This window comes from Elephas maximus, chromosome 8, assembly GCF_024166365.1.
Source record: "Elephas maximus indicus isolate mEleMax1 chromosome 8, mEleMax1 primary haplotype, whole genome shotgun sequence".
Taxonomy (NCBI): Eukaryota; Metazoa; Chordata; class Mammalia; order Proboscidea; family Elephantidae; genus Elephas; species Elephas maximus.
In genome coordinates, this window is record NC_064826.1 from 77676858 (window position 1) to 77698399 (window position 21542).

The window sequence follows — 21542 nt, forward strand, 5'->3', positions numbered from 1 at the left end:
TTAAAGAAATAGAAGACATAGTACTGACCTTCTGGAAGCTTCCTGTAAAGAATAGAGTTGGTAGTTGGGTGTTTGATTTCAGAGTGGGCATAATCCTTTCCTGCTGCTTAACCAGAGAAATTCTTCAATCTTCCTAAGATAGTTACATTTTTAAAAGATGTTTTAAATGTCCACCCAATCATTAAATTAAGGAACATATGTAATTGAATTTTTAAAATGTGTTTTTTAATTTACTATAAATTGAATTTGAAATATCTATTTTAATTTGAAAGAGGAAAAGAAGGATGTGGTTAACTTTGAAATATGAAGCTAAAAATTCAAATATGTCGACAGAGATGCGCCCATTTGCTTTGGCAAGGTGGCGCTCCTTTACAATCTACACAAGCAGGTTTGGCGCAGTGGAGGCATCAGAATTGACATTGATTTGTTGGTGGAATCAGTAAGAGGTGAAGAAACAGAGGCAGTCAGTGTAAAAAAAGTAGATACCTCTTATTTCAGTCCTCTTGTCTCCATCACAATTCTTGACTCATGACACGTTTTCTTTGCCACTGGATGCAGTCAGAAATCAAACTACTACTTTGTCATGCTCAAATTTTTATAACTAGTTTATTAAAATATCATTTTACCATCATAAGAACATTGCAACCACGTTAAAAAAAAAAAAAAAAACCTAAATGGTAGTGTTACAAAATGCATATACTTGTACATTTAGTATTAGTCAATTAACCAGAAGGTTTTCTTCATGTCATTTGACCTCTTAGAGGTTAAGGCATTTTTTCCATCATCCTTTATAACTCCGACTGAATAAGTCTTAATGCTTTCTTCATGTTTTCTATCACTGAAATAAGAGTAAATTTATAATATGTTATTAGTAAATAAAAGTATCAAGCATTATAATCTATTAACTCCTACAACCTGAAACTGTCTCACATAAACTAATAGCTATGCAAATGGTGACATTAAAGAATATTAGGCTAAAGGTACATATGTAAATTTAGGGATTAGGCCACTCAGAGATAGTTGATCAACTTCTTAATGTGAAATAATTTTATCAGAGGGATTTTGGGAAAGCATGATTTCCATCTTTTTTTTTTTAAACCAATCATTTTGCATTAGTATCACTGGATGTGATAATCATAGTTATCAAAAACAGCTGATAGTAAATGTAAAAATTAAAGTCCCAAGTAAGACTATATCTCCTTTCTTATAAGCATTAAAAGAAGACAAAAATATTTAATTATCATGAATTCGAAGAAATTGCATGTGATTTTTGACACCAGGAGAATGGACATGCTCTCTAAGGCTGTGTACCTGTGCAGTGCACTAGAGTGAAACTGTGAGAGCCTCTGTGGGACTGCCTTGTTTTTCTGGGTCTCACAAGTTTTCCACCTTTGACAGGGTGCAGTGCAGTTTTACCACTTTCTATCACTCGCTCTTAGTGGAAAGTATTTTAGTGTTTCTTCTTTGACAGGTTTCTTCTGTCTTCCACAGGTTCCGGCTTTGCCAAGTTTTACTGTCTCAGTTTTAGTGGTCTCAAAATTTGGTGATCATAAGAATCATTAGGCATGCCTGTTAAAATACAGATTCCAGGGAGCCTGATAGATACTGACTAGGTGGCTTAGGTGGGAGACTGAAATTTGCAATTTAAAGACCAGTACCATCACCAAGGACCCCTGGTGGTGCAGTGGTTAAGAGCTCAGCTGCTAACCAAAAATTCAGCAGTCTGAATCTACCAGCTGCTCCCTGGAAATCCTATGGGGCAGTTCTACTCTGTCCTATAGGGTCGCTATGAATCAGCATTGACTCAGTGGCAAAGGGTATGGTTACCACCACCAACCCCAGTGATTCTGGCTTGTATATTACACTTTGAGAAGCACTGGTATCGAGCTCTACTGAACCTTGTAACAGGCAAGGGCCGGTTACTATCACTGTTCAAGCTAATTTGTGAATACCTACACAGTGGTAAATCCTGAGGTTCATATGTGTATAATCGATTAGAATATCTTCCAGTTATATCAGCTCTGACTGTTAAAGAAGGATCTGCAAAAAAAAAAAAAAAACCACTCTGAAGTATTATTTAAAATGTTCTTACAATCATTCTTGATTCTTCCAAAACAAATGTTAAACGAATTTGTAAGCAAAATCAATTTTCATACATGTGAATTCATGATGAGTCAAAACTTTAATCCTGAATTCACACTTTTGTGTATCAGAGCTCTCTGTAAATCCAGTTTGGAGAAGTGTACTGAAAATACATTGTAATATTGATTTAATACCTCAAGTTAATTAAAATTTACAAGGTATAGATACAGTGATTTTAATTGTAGAAATAATAAGCTGATTGAAAATATGTTGGGTTAGAAATGAGTTCCCTTTGAAAGTAATCACACTTGAACTAGTATTCAAAAAAAAAAAAGTGAGAACATTTAGCATTCTACTAAATTGTGTAAAACCAGCTAAATGATATTACACACATACCCACAAACATGATTCTAGGTACATACTGCCCATCAGGTGATAAGTTTTTATCGCTGGTCTCATGCTAGCAGGAGAGGGAAAAAGGAATGTTATTGGATTAGATTGCTTTTGATGGTTAATTTCTAAAATATTTTAGATAAGTAGATTTTCAGCAAATTGTATCATCTGGCCTTTTACGCTTCTATATAACATTCTATATCTACTAATTAGCTCTTTGTGTTCTAAAAATAGAAAAATGATTCAAATTTTCCAGTGAATTATGATATTAAGAAAACATTACGAGGACATGTACCATGAGATTCAGCATAATGAAATTATTCTGAGCCATTTCTTGTATTTCTTCATTTTGGGCAAACACTTTTTTCAGTGCTGTGGAGGAAAACAATGTCAGTTAATTTCAAAGATCAAAATATATTTAATATGAAATAGCAAAATAAAACTAGTATTTTGCATTTGTTGCATTTATAAGTTGAACAAAAATAGTTCACTGACCAATTGCCTGTTTGTCCGTTATTGTTCTACAGTCAGGGACACAGTCTGTCCCTGGATCTGTCCATGGAGACACCAAAGGGTAATCCCATTAATGAATCACTAGTTTTATAATTTCATATAAGTCATTGGCTAATAAATTGGTTAAAACACCTTTATCTTTCAGCAGGTTTTCCCATCCTTTTTCTTGTGGTGAGAAATATTTAATTCTAAAGACAACATGATAGTATCAATATATTTAAAGATTGCTGACAATCACCATAGTGATTGCTCTTTTTTTTATTTTAACAAAATGTTGTTTCAGAATTTGCTAAATGCTTCCTAGCTATTCTCATGAAGTCACTTTCTCCTTCATGTTGGAAATATACTAAGATTTTGGGAGCTAAAATTACCTTGGCTGTATTGACAATTCTCCAAGTGATGAATAACCATCAGTGGCTTGTTACTAAACAAAGAAAATGTGGAATTAAGTCATGAGATTAAATTTGAGTCAAAATACACACTGGAATTAGATTTAAAGTTTTAGTACTTTCAACTAGACTTAAAGAAGTATCTAGATTTACAAATCATAGCAATGCACCGTAGCAAAGGGCTGGCAGCATCAGCATCGCCAGAAAGCTTATTAGAAATGTAAATTCTCTGGTCCCACCCTAGACTTACCAAATCAGAATGTCTGGAGGTGAGGTCTAGGAATCTGTAACTTAACAAGGTAACCCGGAGATTCTTATGTGCATTATATTGCAATTGTATAAACAAACATCAATTCTGTCTCCAATGAGTTCGAAGTGTTAGCAAATGCTAGCTTTCTGTCATAAATAGCTCTTTGCCATAAATCGTGAAGTAGTCTGATTTATCTTACTTAAAATTTACTTTTATTTCAAGTTTGTGGACAAAATTAAAATTATTAACAATTAAAGTTTGTTATTCAACACTTTTTGAGACTAACAAATATTTGGTACCACATAGGGTTATTCAATGACAGATACTTCATGTGGTTAGATGTGATATATATATTTGTAATTTATGCTTATTAACTACGCAGAGTCTACCTCCTTTGAGGCACAGGATACCCTAAGGATTTCAAATGACATTTTTAAAGCATCTTATACATCCAATTCATAATCCTCTTATCCTTTACTGCAGTTAATATTGTAATTTTTTTATCTTAATCTAAAGAACAAGGAAGTCAATTAATTTTCTTCAAAAAAAAATTTTTTTTCAGAGAGTTGAAATCAAAATGACACTGAAAAATATATAGACAAGGAGCTCCCACTTGGTTTGTTTTACATTGTGAGTTGCCACAAAAATAAAGAGATATGAAAATAAAAAAACCTGCTGCAGTAGAGTTGATTCTGATTCATAGCAACCCTACAGGACAGAGTAGAACAGCCACATAGGGTTTCCAAGGAGCAGCTGGTGGATTTGAACTGCTGATCTTTTAGTTAGCAGCCGAGTTCTTAAGCACTTTGCCACCAGGGCTCCAATATGAAAATAGCCAGTAATTATTAATATTTTTTATAAAATCTAAAAAACAAAATTTTTAGTTAGGAAAAAAAAACAAAAAAACTTTGAATCTCCTGAAATCTTATACAAAGTTTCATTAGAAATCTGGTAGAAATTAAAGTAGAGATGAGCTACACCATGGGCCAAGAACATTTTCAGTAAAAGACGAGATAGTAAATATTTTAGGCTTTGGAGGCTATACAGTCTCTGTTGCAATGACTTGAGTCTGCCATTATAGCATAAAAGTAGTAATAGGCAATACGTAAATGAAGAGCATAGATGTGTTCTTGTAGAATTTTATTTATGGACACTGGAATATGTATTTTATGTAATTTTCATGTGTCACAAAAAATTTTTTTTTCAAAATTTGAAAATGTAAAATCATTCTTAGATTACCAGCCATATAAAAACAAGTCCCCTTTGGTCTAAAGCCTCATGAACAAACACTTCAGACGGTGAGGAACTTGAGAGAAAAAATTTAAGAAATTGTTAGCTGTATTCTCTGAGCTGTCTAACAAAAAGCCTCTCAGGTCTGGCTCCCTATCAGTATCATTTGGTAAATTATCATTTAAAATTTTACATTTTTTTTCTTTTAAAATAGATTATAAATTTAGATGGTTTAAAATTGAAAAGGCAGAAACTCTTCTTCCTACTCCTACCTTCCAGAAGTAAGCAATGTTACTGTTTCTTACGTATCCTTACCTTTTCAGGTCATTTATCTATATATATGCATACATATTGTATATGTCTATATGCATGTCCATGTGTATATACATATTCTTTCTTCAAAAAAAGCAAAACACAGTGTACTAGCATAGTATACACATATATGTATATATTTTTAACATAACAGTGTATCTTGGATATCATTCCATTTTGCTTGTGTATAATATTCCGTTATAAAACTCGTTGTCGTCGAGTCAATTCTGACTTACAGAGACCCTATAGGACAGAGTAGAACTGCCCGTTAGGGTTTCCAAGGCTGTAATCTTTATGGAAGCGGACTGCTCCATCTTTCTTCTGTGGTGCAGCTGATGGCTTTGAACAAGTGGCCTTTTGGTTAGCAGCCTAGTGCTTAACCACTGTACTGCCAGGGCTCCTCCTCTTGCTATTCCATTATGTGAATATACTTTCATTTATTTAATTAGTCCCCCCAAAGATGAATATTTAAATTGTTTTCAATCTCTTATATTTAGATTGTTTTGATCATTATAAACACTACTTTCATATTTACAGAATATTTACCTATAGATACTTAACAAAGCCACCAAGAAGTTGGCTGACTCATGGCAGTCCCGTGTTTTTCAGAGAAGAACTTTGCTCCATAGGGTTCTTAATGGCTGTAGTCTTACAAAAGTAGGGGAACATGCTGATATACATACACATATATTTATGATTTTTGCACATATGGGGGTATGCTTGTGAATATATTTCCAGAAGTGGAATTTCTAGGTCAAACAATGTGTGCATTTATAATTTTGATATACTTGCTGTCCATAGAGACTGTACCAATTTATCTTCTATATGGTAATGTGAGGAAGATCCACTTCCATAAAAATTCACAGCCTTGGAAACCCTGTGGGGCAGTTCTACTCTGTCCTATAGGGTTGCTATGAGTTGGAATTGAATTGACGGCAGTTGGTTTGATTTTTGGATGGTAATGTGAGAGGACAACTGTTTACTTTCTCTAAAATTGTGTTACCAAGCTGTTATTTCTTCATTCAACAGGTAAAAAGGAGGAAGGTAATGTGGTTTTATTCCCTTATTAAAAAAAAAAAAATTGTCAACATTACTCATGAGTAAGAGAGACTAAAAAGAAAAGCCTGGTATCTACTTCTGAAAATTAGCAAATGAAAAATCTTATAGATCACAACAGAATATTGTCCATATAGTGCTGGAAGATGAACTCTTTAAGTTGGAAGGCATTCAAAATGCACAGTGGCCACGACAATGGACTCAAGCATCTTGAAGGTGGTGCGAGACTGGGCAACATTTTGTTCGGCTGCATGTGGGGTTGCCATGAGTCAGAGCGGACTCATGGCAACTAACACCAACAACAATGGCAACTATTAGTTTACACAGATACAATAGCAAAACGAACTGTGGTAGCCTTTCAAAAGCTAATATGCCAGCTTTTCGCTCTTCCATAAGGAAGTACGGAGCCCTGATGGCACAGTGGTTAAGAGCTATGACTGCTAATCAGAAGGTTTGAATCTACCAGCTGCTCCTTGGAAACCCTGTGGGACAGTTCTACTCTGTCCTATGGGGTCACTATGAGTCTGAATCAACTTGACAGCAATTTTTTTTTTTTTTAAATAAGGAGGTACATGTAGTCCCCAGGTTACAAACATGATCCATTCCTGAGTGTGTTCAAGTCTTTAACTAGAATTTGTAGGTAAGTTAGAACAGGTGCAAACAGTTCTTATTTAGCCTTCCTTTAGGAATCGACTCGATGGCACTGGGTTTGGTTTGGTGTCTGGTTAGTGCAACAAAAGTACAAAGCCTTTTCAACAGGGGCAGGTTAACCAGTAAGCAAGGTATGCATGGGCTTACAGTAAGTAAGGTGTGCTTGTGCTTACTTACTAATCTGCAGTGCACAATTTCACAGCAGCATGTAAAAAAAAAATAAAATTGGCATAGCGGTGCTTGTGAAAATATCTCACAGGGAGAGGGCATGATAGGCAAACAAAGAAGGCTCACATTATTTGTATAAATATATGGTATATGCTCTATTAAAATTAATTGAGAAACATTTTACCTTTTGTGAGCATGAAAGAGACCTTCTTCATAAGTCTGCACCCAAATGATGTCATCTCCCCATCCTGAAATAGGAGAAATCAATGCATTAATCCAGAAGAGTTTCAAAACAGTCATCTGATAAGCAGATATTTACCTATAGATATTTTAAAAAGCCACCGAACAGTTGGCTGACATAAGGTGTCAAACCAAATCTGTTGCCATCTAGCCGATCTGACTCACGGCAACCCCATATGTTTCAAAGTAGAACTGTATTTCACAGGGCTTTCAATGGCTGTAGTCTTACGAAAGTTAAGTCTTAAAAAAGCAGATCTTTCTTCTGCTGCACTGCTGGGTGGATTTGAACCACCAAAATTTTGGCAGTAGTCAAGTGCAAACTGTTTGCGCCACCCAGGGACCTTCTGACATATGATGTAGAGGATAAGTATAACCAGATATGAGGAGAGAGTGTCCTTTCTAATTGCATTGCTGGGGTTTTGAGTTGCTGTTTCAAACTTCAAGGCCCACAGCCTTGAACATAGAAAGTGCTCAGTAAACACTGTGATCGAAAGAACATTTCTGGGTGATGCAAAATCTCTGGCTTTTAGTATGTCCAGGTAATAATAGCTAATCTTTGCATGCTATATAAAACTACCAGAAATACTTTGGATTATACTCCACAGTGCCCTTGTTTCTTGAGTACCAGAAGATGCTGACCTTTCTAAGTGAGTATACATTGTGGAAAAAAGGAATTCCAAATTTTGCTTTGAGTTCTGAAATGGGAAAATTTTTGGTATGGGAATTTCATGATTGAGAAACACAATAAACACAGGTATTTTGGAAGTATATAGAAGGATGGAGGAAAGGAAAACAGGAAACAATGAGCAGGAAGAGAACTCAGTAGTCTTTAAAGAAGATGTGATACAAGTAGTTGGGAATGTGTATTAGAGATTAAAGGATAAGATCATTAAGGAGAAGATTGTACAAACATCCAGGTATATTGCAGACTATTTTCGGGAAATGTTTCTGTTTACTGATAAAAAAAAAGATTGTATCAATTTTCTTGTATGTATCAAATGTTGTCAGACCACAGTTTGTGGTTTTGATACCATGGCTAAATAATGACAAGAAATTATGAAACAGAATTATAAAGCAAGTTAAACATGATTCCATGATTTTTGCTTGTTGGGTTGTTTTCGTTTTGTTTGTTGTCTTGCTTTTTGGTAACAGCTTTATTGAAATATAGTTCACATACCATACAATTCACCCATAAAAGTGTACAGTTCATTACTTTTTAGTATGTTCATTGAGTTGTGCAACCATCATCACAATCAGTTGTAGAATATTTTCATTACCTCAAAAAGAAATTCTATACCATTTAGCTATCACTCTTAACCCCATTCTCCCCAGCCCTAAGCAACAACTAATCTACTTTCTGTCCCTACAGATTTGCCCATTATTTACTACGAACGGGATCATACAATATGTGATCTGTTGTGACTGGCTTCTTTTACTTAGCGTAATGTTTTCAAGTTTCATCCATGCTGTAGTATGTATCGGTACTTCATTCCTATTTATGGCCGAATAACATTCCATTGCATGGCTATATTATGTTTTATTTACCCATTCCTCAGTTGATGGGCATTTGAATTGTTTCTACTTTTTGGATATTATGAACAATGCTGCTATGAACATTTATGTACAAGTTTTTGTGTGGATGTATGTTCTTATTTCTCTTGAGTATATGCCTCAGAGTGGAATTGCTGGGTCAAATAATAACTCCACCTTTAACTTTGTGAGGAACTGCCAGACTGTTTTCCAACGTGGCTGCATTATTTAACATTCCCACCAGCAGTGTTTTGGTTTGTTTTTACCTGATTTTAGAATCTTAGCATTGGAAGACAGCTCATGTTAGTTTAACAACCCACCTCAGCAGAAACCCTTCCTATCTCTAAAAATCCAATAGGATTCTTTTTCCAATTTTGCATGAACACATGTAATTTCTTCACACCACATTTTGTATTAATTAAGAATTATTCTAGAAACATCCAGTGAGACTGGGGCCCTCCTTAGTTTTCCTTATTCTGTTCCAAATATCATTCAATGCTGGAACTTCAGCAATTAGAAAAATTACTATTCCCTGCTCCCGTTCGATTTAATTTAAAAAATGTTAAAGAAATATCTGCTATATGGCTTACTCCACTAATCACTGGGGATACAAAGGTAAAACAATATAATTCCTTCTCTCAACAATTCATTCATAGCCTTGTAAAAATAAAAGCTAAGCCTGTTGCTGTTGCGTCGATTCTGACTCACAGCAACCCCATAGGAAGGAGTAGAATTGTTGTGTAGGGTTTCCAAGGAGTGGTTGGTGGATTTGAACTACCTACCTTTTGGTTAGCAGCCAAACTCTTAACCACTGTGCCACCAGGGCTCCATATAGCCTTGTAGAGAAGCTATATTATATTAAAATTATTTTTTATAAATTCTATCTCATAATAAAAAATCCAAGCCTTGAGTTACAATATCAAAGGATTCTATGGGAAAAATATTAAACGACGAAGGAAGCATCAAAAGAAGATGGAAGGAATACACAGAGTCACTATACCAAAGAGAATTAGTCAATGTTCAAACATTTCAGGAAGCACATGATCAGGAACCAATGGTACTGAAGGAAGAAGTCCAAGCTGCACTGAAGGCGTTGGTGAAAAACAAATCCACTACAGAATATCAACTGCAATGTTTCTACAAATGGATGCAATGTTGGAAGTGCTCACTCATCTATGCCAAGAAATTTGGAAGAGAGCTACCTGGTCAACCGACTGGAAGAGATTCATATTTAAGCCTATTGCAAAGAAAGGTGATCAATTGAATGAGGAAATTATCAAACAATATCATTTAATATCACTCTCAAGTAAAATTTTGCTGAAGATCACTCAAAAGTGGCTGCAGCAGTATGTTGACAGGGAACTGCCAGAAATTCAGGCTGGTTTCAGAAGAGGATGTGGAACCAGGGATATCATTGCTGATGTCAGATGGATCCTGGCTGAAAGCAGAGAATACTGGAAAGATGTTTACCTGTGTTATATTGACTATACAAAGGCATTTGACTGCGTGGATCATAACAAATTATGGATAACATTGCAAAGAATGGGAATTCTGGAATACTTAATTATGCTCATGAGGAACCTGTACGTAGATCAAGAGGAAGCAGTTTGAACAGTATAAGGGGGATATTAACTGGTTTAAAGTCAAGAAAGGTGTGTGTCAGAGTTGTATCCTTTCAATATACCCATTCCATCTGTATGCTGAACAAATAATCTGAGAAGCTAGACTATATGAAGAAGAATGCAGCACCAGGTTTAGAGGATTAATAACCTGCATTACGCAGATGACACAACCTTGCTTGCTGAAAGTGAAGAGGACGTGAAGCACTTATTGATGAAGATCAAAGACCACAGCCTTCAGTATGGATTATACCTCCACATAAAGAAAACAAAAATCCTCACAACTGGACCTATAAGCAACATCATGATAAACGGAGAAAATATGGAAGTTGTCAAGGATTTCATTTTATTTGGATCCACAATCAACACCCATGGAAGCAGCAGTCAAGAAATCAAAAGATGCGTTGCACTGGGCAAATCTGCTGCAAAGGACCTCTTCAGAGTGATGAAAAGCAAAGATGTCATAATGAAGACTAAGGTGCACCTGACCCAAGCCATGTTTTCAATTGCCTCATATGCATGGGAAAGCTGGATGATGAATAAGGAAAACCTAAGAAGAATTAATACCTTGGAATTGTGGTGTTGGCAAAGAATGCCGAATATACTATGGATTGCCAAAGAATGAGCAAATCTGTCTTAGAAGAAGTACAACCAGAATGCTCCTTAGAAGCAAGGATGGTGAGACTATGTCTCACACATTTTGGATAGGCTATTAGAAGGGATCCATCCCTGAAGAAGGACATCACATTTGGTGATGAAGAGGGTCATTGAAAAAGAGGAAGACCCTCAATGAGAAGGATTGGCATAGTGACTCCAACAATGGGGTTAAGCATAAGAATGACTGTGAGCAGGCGCAGGACCAGGCAGTGCTTCATTCTGTTGTACATAGGGTTACTATGAGTCGGAACTGACTAGACAACACCTAACAACAACAATCTCAAAATCAAAATAAGCCAAGGGTGATATAGTGTTTAAAATTTCTTCAGTGTCTCTGTTCATTACCATAATTCTACTAGCTCTGGGTATTTTATTCATTGCCCTCAAAGACCTTCCAGGACTGAGTTAAAAGCAGAATGCTTATAACTACATCACAAGACATCAACTTTATGTGTATTCAATTTCAGATGTCTATATTAAACTAGTACATTTTATTCATTCGTCCAGTATGTATTTATTGAGCACCTACTATATACTATGCACTGGGATGGATGATAGGCAATCCTTTTGAATCAAAATGAATCTAAGATTTTTTTGGTCACTGTGTTTGGTTTTGTTTTTTTTTTTTGAACCACCTATTAACTTTTTCCAATTATTTTTCCCTTTTCTTCCTACCACTGTCTACTTAATTGTTTGGTGCCACCCCCTGATCTAAGCGGGTTCATTTGCTCCTCTGTATACTGTACCCAAACCCCTCCCTCTCATGCCTGCCTTTAATCTTCATTCATTCTAAACCTCATTCTCTCAGTTGCTTGTACATGGCAATAGCTGATAAAGGGCTTAACTAAATATAAACAATCTTTACTAATGGGGTTCCCCAGCTAATATCAATTGTCTTCCCTATTAATGGATTTTCTTAATCACTAAAATAGCAGATTCATTAAGTTATTTAAAATATGCCATATTTTTTAATACATATTAAGTATATATATTTTTAAAAGTATCAGTTTTATACAGATATTTGAATGTGGATATACCAAAGTTGATGTCATGTGATATAGTTATAAGTATTCTGCTTAACTAAGACCTGGAGGGTCTTTGAGGGCAATAACCAGTATTGTCTTTGGTGCTTTAAGGCTACTGAGCTCAAAATTATTATGTCCAGATACAGCGATCTATAATAAATTATATTTAGGAAAATATTTCCCTCTTTTAATTTATTTCTTTTGCAAAAACATATTGACTTTGTAGATAAATCATTTGTGTGATTGGTAAACTGAAGTAGAATTAATTAACTTGCCTAACATTGATGGGCACTTGGCTGGCACTCAATGCATTTGTTAAGGAATGAATGAACTTGGAAAGCAAGTCAATGTGACAGAATTTGAAATTATACTATAGTTAGTCTTCAATTGTTTGCTCTGTTCATGTTACCATTTCAACTAGTGGCTGAGTGCTTTGTGGTTATAGTCCTAATTTAGAATTAGCCAAAAAGAGACAAAAGATTCTGTTTCCATTGCTGTAACTTGGGGATGTAGAAATCAATTTTGAGAGTTTTTTTATTTGCAAAATGTTTCTTTACAGATGAAGATATATATTTTTTTCTTAAGTCAAAGTAAAACAATAAGTACAAATAGAACTTTTTTTCCTAAACGTGTAGCCAATGACGAACCTAGATTATGAAGTCTAAAACCACTGCCGCTGTTTTCTGTAGTCAATATAGCAAAAGCTTGGTTAACCAAAATTCTCAAGGGGTGAAATAAAGTGTAATTTTCTGGGTAGGCTTCTATAAGATCATTCCAAGTTATTTTCTTGCCTTAATAAAGAGGGGGCAGGGAATATGAGCAAATTTGGGGGGGTCTTAAATTGCATTCAGGACATGATTATACATATCGACTAAACATTATTGTCCAGGACTTAGGTTATCAAGTTATAGGCAACCAAATGATTCTCCACTATTTCTGGAAAAGACGTGGCAAATTGTTATTATTTTTCGGTTGTTCTGATTCACTCCCGAAAATGAACTGACCCTTTCTAGTTTTTTGCCTACTTTGAAGTGGTACACAACAAAATATTCCAGTTAAGTGAGTTTTCTTTATAAGTAGGCTATGGGAGACTAGATGAGGTGTTTTAAAAACAACCCAAATGACTGAGTTTAGAAAATAAGATTACAGTACCTCTTGAGAGAGTCTGAGGAGATTTCTTTTCCTTTTTGATTATAATGGCGAGGTTGGAAGAAACTGTGATGAATAAGAGACTGAGGGCTAAAGCAGAGTGTAGCATCATTTCTCCTAGGGAATTCCTCAGAAGATTCTAGGTGATAGAAAATAATTTTCAGAATTTAGTAGGTTACTTCAGGATGTCATTAAAAGACCTTTGTTCAGAGTTGGACCAAACTTGTGCTGACAAACTATGCTGCTTGTGTGATTTGACACAATACAAACACTGAGCTCTTTCATTCACATTTTATTCAAAAAATATTTTTAAAATGTATTCAACTCCATAAATGCTCACACTGTGAAAAGCCACGTTGTAGGCATTCTGGAAATAGTACAATGAAGTTGAAAGGGAGCTGGACCAAGGCACACAAAGCCTGATTCTGAGCTGCTTACTGCACTTTGGTGAAACTTAAATAAGAGCGGGTTAGCCCTATTTAAATTATTTCCCTCACCAGTGTGCAGTGGCACAGTGATTAAGAGCTACGGCTACAAAAGAAAAGGTTGGCAGTTCAAATCCACCAGCCGGTCTGTGGAAACCCTACAGGGCAGTTCTACTCTGTCCTATAGGGTCACTAAGTCGTAATTGACTCAATTGCAACGGGTGGGTTGGTTGGTTGGTTGGTTTTTTAACTTGCAGTGCAGTCCCTGGGTGGTACAAACAGTTAACAAGGCTGCTAACCAAAAGTTTGGTGGTTCAAGTCTACCCAGAGGCACCTGGTGGGCAAACCCTGGTGATCTACTTCCAAAAAATCAGCCACTGAAAACCCTATGGAGCACAGCTCTACCCTGACACGCGGGGTTGTCATGAGTCCAATTGACTTGATGGCAATTGGTTTCGCCTGCAATGGACTTTTTTCTTATTTTCCCTTTCTGGTAATCAAGTATTGAAACACCCTGTTAAAGAATAACCATGGTGACTGATAAGGATCTCAGTTTAAGTTCCTATAACTTATTAACATCATAAAAGATTTCAGAATATCATCTTATATTTTAAGGACTAGGCATCTTGTACCTGAAGAACTGAAACAAAAACCCATTGCCATGGAGTTGAGTCTGACTAAGAATGACCTTATAGGATAGAGTAGGACTGCCCCATAGGATTTTCAAGGTTGTAAATCTTTACGGAAGCAGACTGTCACATCTTTCTCCTGCGGAGCGGCAGGTGAGTTCAAAACGCCAACCTTTCTGTTCTAAGCTGAGCACTTAGCCACTATGCCACCAGGCCTACTGAAAAAAAGAAAGGGTAGATTTTACTAGGGATAGGGACAGGTGAATCTGGAGCGCTAAGCTCAGTCTGGGAAGGCCAGACTCAGTCAGGTTGAAAGTTGCAGTGGAGAAACTGAAGCAAACTTGTAGGACAGTCTTCACCTGGCTTCAGTGGGCTTTCAGGCAGTCCAGGGATGAGCTTAAGGAGGTTCACAAAACCCTGAAATTGTCTGGGAAATCTCAAGTCTCTATGTGCATCTTGGGGAAGAGGGCCCATATTTGCTTTAAGATTCTTCCAAGGGTCTTGCATGTAAAGAAGAGTTGAGGAAAGTTCGTCTGGAGGAAGGAGTCCCTGGGTGGTGCAAATACTTGAGTGCTTGACTACTAACAGAAAGGTTGGTGGTTCAAACCCATCTAGAGGTGCCCCGGAAGACACACCTGGAGATCTGCTTCCAAAAGGTCACAGCCTTGAAAACCCTATAGAACAGTTCTATTCTGCACACATGGAGTGGCCATGAGGTGGAATTGATTCTATGCCAACTAACAACAACAACAAGGATTCCTTATGTCAGGGGCAGAGATTAGCAGGTAGAACCCACATTAAAAAAAGGAGAAATTACAACGTATTCCTATTTGAAAGTAGCCAGTTTTAGAGTTCAGTGGGGACCAAAGTTTTTTCGAATTTCAAGTGTTTATGTATTATTGTCAAATAGTTTTACTTTAAAAAAATCAAAATCTTGCTTTTCTGTTTTACCTTGTTTGATAAATTATAAAATAGGTATTAAATATACACTATGGCAATACAACTATTTTATGGCAATACAACTTAAGTATTATTATTTTTGGATGATCAGTGCTTTTCCCGGTGAAATAAAACACGAATTGCTGACGGTCCTCTAGTACCAGGCATACAGTTAAGCTACCTGGAGCGCATAGATATATATGACATGCTTATGACCCTGGGTGTGTACTTGGGAAGCATATAACCAAATGTGTACACTTAACCTTTATAAACAATGACCAGTTAGCATATACTTGCACTAGTATTTTGTTCTCAAAAGTGATTTAAGATAAGTCATTTATGACTTAGATTTTATACAAACGATATTAAAACAATATTATCTATTAAAAAAACTCTGAATTTAAAAGAAAACAGGGAGGAGCAATTGTTACCTGCATTGTAATTGTTATAGTCTTTTTGATTTGTGCCAGTTTATCTCGATATCATTAATATAGAAGAATAATAAAAGTATGAATCTGCAAAGGAAATCCAGTTTATTAAAAGAGGAAAAACACAATTTTATTTAACTTTCTCCACCCTTCACTGAAGGCCTCGTTTTTGAATAGCAAAAGTTGATCATTTAATTAGAACTTACCCACTGATTAAATTATCTGGAAACTTTGCTTGCTTACCTGAACTGGCCAGGGCTCTTGCTGGAAGTGTATTCTGGATGTTTCTGGTTAAAAGTGGGTGTGGATTTATAGACACACACACCTGACCTCCGCCCCACCTGCATAGAAACAAGAGCACAGCCACCTGCCAACTTATAAAAACAGGCTTGTCTGAAAAGCTCTACTTCTTTCTAGTTCTCAGGATTCTAACTAAAAAACTCCTCTCTTTCTCTAAATTAAGATTGAGTGTCCTCATAAAATGAGGACAAATGCCATCTTTGGGCTCCTTTTTCTTCCACATTTTACTTTCCAAGGTAATTTAATGTTTGGCTGTAGTTTAATACCAAAAAAAAAAAAAAAAAAAGGCGGGGAAAGAAAGAAACCACTATGAAAGCAGGAACTGTGTGTACACCATTGTTCTTCATGAGAGTTCACTGAGGCTTGCAGATTAGATATAAAGCAAGTAGAAATTCCTAGAGTTAATCTGTCTATAGATATGTAATGAACACATAAAGAGAACAGGTTTTTTTTTTTTTTTTTTTGAAAGAAGGAAATAAAAATGCTGCTTTAAAATTCAAAATGTCCATAATTTGATTCTTCTTTACAGTCTTTCTATGGGATCCTTACCTTACTATGCAAAAATAAGAAAACAGGCAATTAGATAAATTTGTCTATATTAATCTAAAAGCTAAGTTTAAAAAAAATTGCAATTAATACGTGATTGTGGTAAAAATTATTTTTAAGGTAGTTGTGTCAAAGTAAAAGGTAAAAATTTTCTTCCCCCTTCTCCAGTACTGCCTCCCCCTGCCTCGTTCTCTTCCCCCCTCCCAAATACACACCACATTCCACCTTGTAAAATTAATCACAGTTTTTTAAAATGATCTAGGCCAGGGGTTGCTGAATCCAGCCCACCTGTTTTTGTATAGCTTGAGAGCTAAAGATGTTTTTTACATTTGTAAATGATTGGGGAAGAACGTTTTGTGACGTGTGAAAATTATATGAAAGTCAAATTTCAGTGTCCTAAATAGAGTTTTAGTGGAATGTAGCCAAATTCATTTGTTTGTGTATTGTCTATGGCTACTTTTGCGTTACGACAGTAGAGCTGAATAGCTGTGACAGGGATTATATGACCTGCAAAGCCAAAATATTTACTTTCTGGGTCCTTACTGAAAATGCTTTCTGATACCTAATATAGGGTATTGTTGAATACATTTTTGTTTTCTTGTGTCTAATTGATCTGAATAAACTAACAAATGCACTGGCGAAGAATGGGGGTGATGGTTATTAACTTGTCGTGATCTTGACATTAAAGGGAGTGCTTCTAGTGTCTTAACTTTAGACATTGTGCTGACTTTGGGTTATCATGTTAAGAAAGTAGCCATTATTTTTATATTGCATCTCTTCAACTCAATGGCAATGGCTTTTTGTTTTTTAAAGCAGGAATGTCGAATTTTGCTCTACAGAGGTGGATTTGTGGATTTTCTCATATGACGTATCAATATAGTAAATTTAATTGTTTTTCTAATTGAACCATCCTTGTGATCCGAGAAGAGTCCCTGGGTGGTACGAATGGTTACTACACTCTGTGGCTAATTGAAAAGGTTGGAGGTTCAAGTCCAACCAGAGGTGCCTCAGAAGAAAGGCCTGGGAATCTACTTCCAAAAAATTAGCCATTGAAAACCCCATGGAATACACAGTTTTATTCCGACACACGTAGGGTCACCACTGAGTTGGCGTCAACATGGTGGTAACTGTTTTTTGTTTTTGTGATTCAGAGAGAAATCTCACGTAGTCTTCTGTAATACTCTATTACAGTACTGTGCAGCACTGCTAATTCGTGTATTTGTCTAATTGCACTTTCCTCATTATACAGGATTCTCAAAGAGGAACTTTCCTGGAACGTGCTATTTGAGTGGGATCCTTCCTGCTCAAGGTTAAGTTTGACCTAGAATTTTAATTTTAAATCCAGCACTTACCGTGCAAAGAAACAGCTGGGCAGTGGTCCATAAGTTTTCTTTTTACTTTAACATTGGTTTTCTTTTTACAGGAAAAGGTGAGAAAGCTCCAGTTTGTTCTCCACTGGGAGTGGTTTATTTAAAAATCTCAAAATATTCTGAAATCCCTGTTAAAGTCCTTCCGTATTATCTTTCACATTACTCCTTCTGTATTATTAATAGATGATGAGATGAGACTGTGAAAGTGAAACTAGATCCCATGATGCCTGAGCTGACCAACCCTACTGGGTCTCCCCTACTAGAGTGATTTTGTAATTTATTCTCTCCCCAGGATAATTTTGAGAGTAAAAGGAGGTAATAGAAGTGAATTAAATTATGAAATTTTGTTGGCCAAGATTGGTTTTGCTAGATAAGAGATTATAAATAGTTCTATTAAAAATAATTTTTTTCTATTAAAAATAATTTTCAAAAAGACAAACAACCCAATCAAGAAGTGGGCAAAGGATATGAACACACATTTCACTAAAGAAGATATTCAGGCAGCCAAGAGATACATGAGAAAATGCTCTCGATCATTAGCCATTAGAGAAATGCAAATTAAAACTACGATGAGATTCCATCTCACTCCAACAAGGCTGGCATTAATCCAAAACACACAAAATAATTAATGTTGGAGAGGCTGTGGAGAGATTGGAACTCTCATACACTGCTGGTGGGAATGTAAAATGGTACAACCACTTTGGAAATCTATCTGGTGTTATCTTAAACAGTTAGAAATAGAACTACCATACAACCCAGAAATCCCACTCCTCGGAATATACCCTAGAGATACAAGAGCCTTCATACAAACAGATATATGCACACCCATGTTTATTGCAGCTCTGTTTACAATAGCAAAAAGTTGGAAGCAACCAAGGTGTCCATCAACAGATGAATGGGTAAATAAATTGTGGTATATTCACACAATGGAATACTACTCATTGATAAAGAACAGTGACGAATCTGTGAAACATTTCATAACATGGAGGAACCTGGAAAGCATTATGCTGAGTGAAATTAGTCAGAGGCAAAAGGACAAATATTGTATAAGACCACTATTATAAGATCTTGAGAAATAGTAAAAACTGAGAAGAACACATACTTTTGTGGTTACGAAGGGGGGAGGGTGGGAGGGAGGGAAAGGGTATTTTATTGATTAATCAGTAGATAAGAACTGCTTTAGGTGAAGGGAAAGACAACACTCAATACATGGAAGGTCAGCTCAGTTGGACTGGACCAAAAGCAAAGAAGTTTCTGGGATAAAATGAATACTTCAAAGGTCAGCGGAGCAGGGGCGGGGGTCTGGGGAACATGGTTTGAGGGGACTTCTAAGTCAATTGGCAAAATAATTCTATTATGAAAACATTCTGCATCCCACTTTGAAATGTGGCATCTGGGGTCTTAAATGCTAACAAGCGGCCATCTAAGATGCATCAATTGGTCTCAACTCACCTGGAGCAAAGGAAAATGAAGAACACCAAGGTCACATGACAACCAAGAACCCAAGAGACAGAAAGGGCCACATGAACCAGAGACCTACATCATCCTGAGACCAGAAGAACTAGTTGGTGCCCGGCCACAATCGATGACTGCCCTGTCAGGGAGCACAACAGACAACTCCTGAGGGAACAGGAGATCAGTGGGATACAGACCCCAAATTCTCATAAAAAGACCATACTTAATGGTCTGACTGCGACTAGAGGAATCCCGGCGGCCATGGTCCCCAGACCTTCTGTTGACACAGGACAGGAACCATCCCCGAAGACAACTCATCAGACATGAAAGGGACTGGTCAGCTGGTGGGAGAGAGATGCTGATGAAGAGTGAGCTAATTATATCAGGTGGACACTTGAGATTGTGTTGGCAACTCTTGTCTGGAGGGGGGATGGGAGGATAGAGAGAGAGGGAAGCCAGCAAAATTGTCACGAAAGGAGAGACTGAAAGGGCTGACTCAATAGGGGGAGAGCAAGTGGGAGTACGGAGTAAGATGTATGTAAACTTATATGTGACAGACTGATTGGATTTGTAAATGTTCACTTGAAGCTTAATTAAAGTTAATAAAAAAATAATAATTTTCAAAAGTAAAAATCTTTAAAATATATTCATATACATTTTAGAAAAAATTAAAAAATTTTCTTGGTATATATTTACATTAATCCATTTCTTAACACTGTTTGTTTCATACCTCATTGCCAGCATTTTTCTGGAGATTTTTCTGGTGTTATCTATATTTTTTCAATGTGATTTTATTTTTTCATAAAATTGCCTACAAATCATCTTCAGAGCTGGGTTTATGGTTAATATAGTTGGAATTGTCAACAGCTTCTATTGGCACTTCTTTGTAGACAATAATATTTTCATTAAGAAAACACCGTTCCTATAGGTGCTGGGCTGCTACAAGTAAACGTTTGATGATCATGTGGTATCACCACAACATGGATGTACCTGGCATTTACTTCTTGGTACCTGCCCTGTGGGCTAGATAAGACTAAACAGAATTGCGAATGTAGCTTGTGGATTAGAGAGTCTAGTTCTTCAATCAAGCTTCTATCTGATAGCCTGTGTGGGTAGCTCTTGACCTTTTCTTCCCCCTTGTAGATTTTTACATGAAAATATTCCTACGTCCTGATTTGGAAATAGGCATACTATCTTCCTTTCTCATGGTGGGAGATTGGGGACCAAGACTGACTACAGTTTACGAAAAAAAAAAAAAAAAAAAAAACCCAAACCCATTGCCGTGGTGTCGATTCTGAAGGAGGACCTATTTTGGAAGTTATGGGTGAAGTTAAAATGGAATGGAGGCAGTTACACAAGTCTGAAGAGGAATCCAAAAATAGCTCTCAAATGGATAAAGAGTAGATACAGTTGGTGGGAAATATCAAAGCTAGGGTTCACAGAACCAGATTAAGTGCAGTTCCTGGAAATTCCAGTAAAATTGAAATTTTCTCCCACCCACCATTCCATGGCTTAGCCTTGTTTTCAAGCCCCACTGCTCTGAGCCAGGAAGAGTATTAGTGGAAACCTGATGGTGGTCCCTTCATTTATGTCCCTGCAAGCTTCCTTTAACCATCTTACATCAGGGCCATCTCAATCCTCCTTTCTCTCTGATCTGCATTATCTTATAGAGATTCCTTCAAGTTTTAAATTGGACAAGTTTCTGAGTTTCCAACGGGTGTAATTTTTTCCCCTACTGTATTCAAAGGAGATTTAGAAGGCATGCGTGGATTTTCTAATGTGGGCTCAGGTTACCATTTTGAATTGAAAGCTTCCACTAACCTTATTTTAAATTGATCCTGAAATGGGTTGAATGACATGCTCAAATGCACAGTAAAGAGATGGCAGAGCCAGTCTTAAATTTGTATTTTATGAACCTATATTTTGTGTTTTTTTTTCACTAATGTACGCAGTATATTTACTTTTATATGTAGTGGTTAAGAGAAGGGACCCCAAGAAAGAGGAGTAGACAGGTTCCAGCATCTGGAGATATGAACCTATGATGGACCCCAGGGAAGGGGAATAGACAGGTCCTAGCATATGGAGATATGGACCTGTGATGGACACCAGGGAAGAGAATAGACAGGTTCTAGCATCTGGAGATATGAACCTATGATAGACCCCAGGGAAGGGGAGTAGACAGGTCC

General features: G+C 36.5%; 1 protein-coding gene across 1 annotated transcript; it reads right to left on the reverse strand.

Moving 5' to 3' along the window:
• Positions 1–750: 750 nt before the first annotated feature.
• Positions 751–15956, reverse strand: AGR3 (anterior gradient 3, protein disulphide isomerase family member). The gene is made up of 8 exons (XM_049893282.1): positions 15929–15956; positions 13268–13403; positions 7229–7292; positions 3360–3412; positions 2771–2847; positions 2479–2542; positions 1957–2040; positions 751–838 (listed from the first exon to the last, which is right to left on the reverse strand). Exons 2-8 carry the CDS (start codon positions 13374–13376, stop codon positions 789–791), a joined length of 501 nt encoding a protein of 166 aa, XP_049749239.1. The 5' UTR covers positions 13377–13403; positions 15929–15956; the 3' UTR covers positions 751–788.
• Between the last annotated feature and the right edge of the window lie 5586 nt (positions 15957–21542).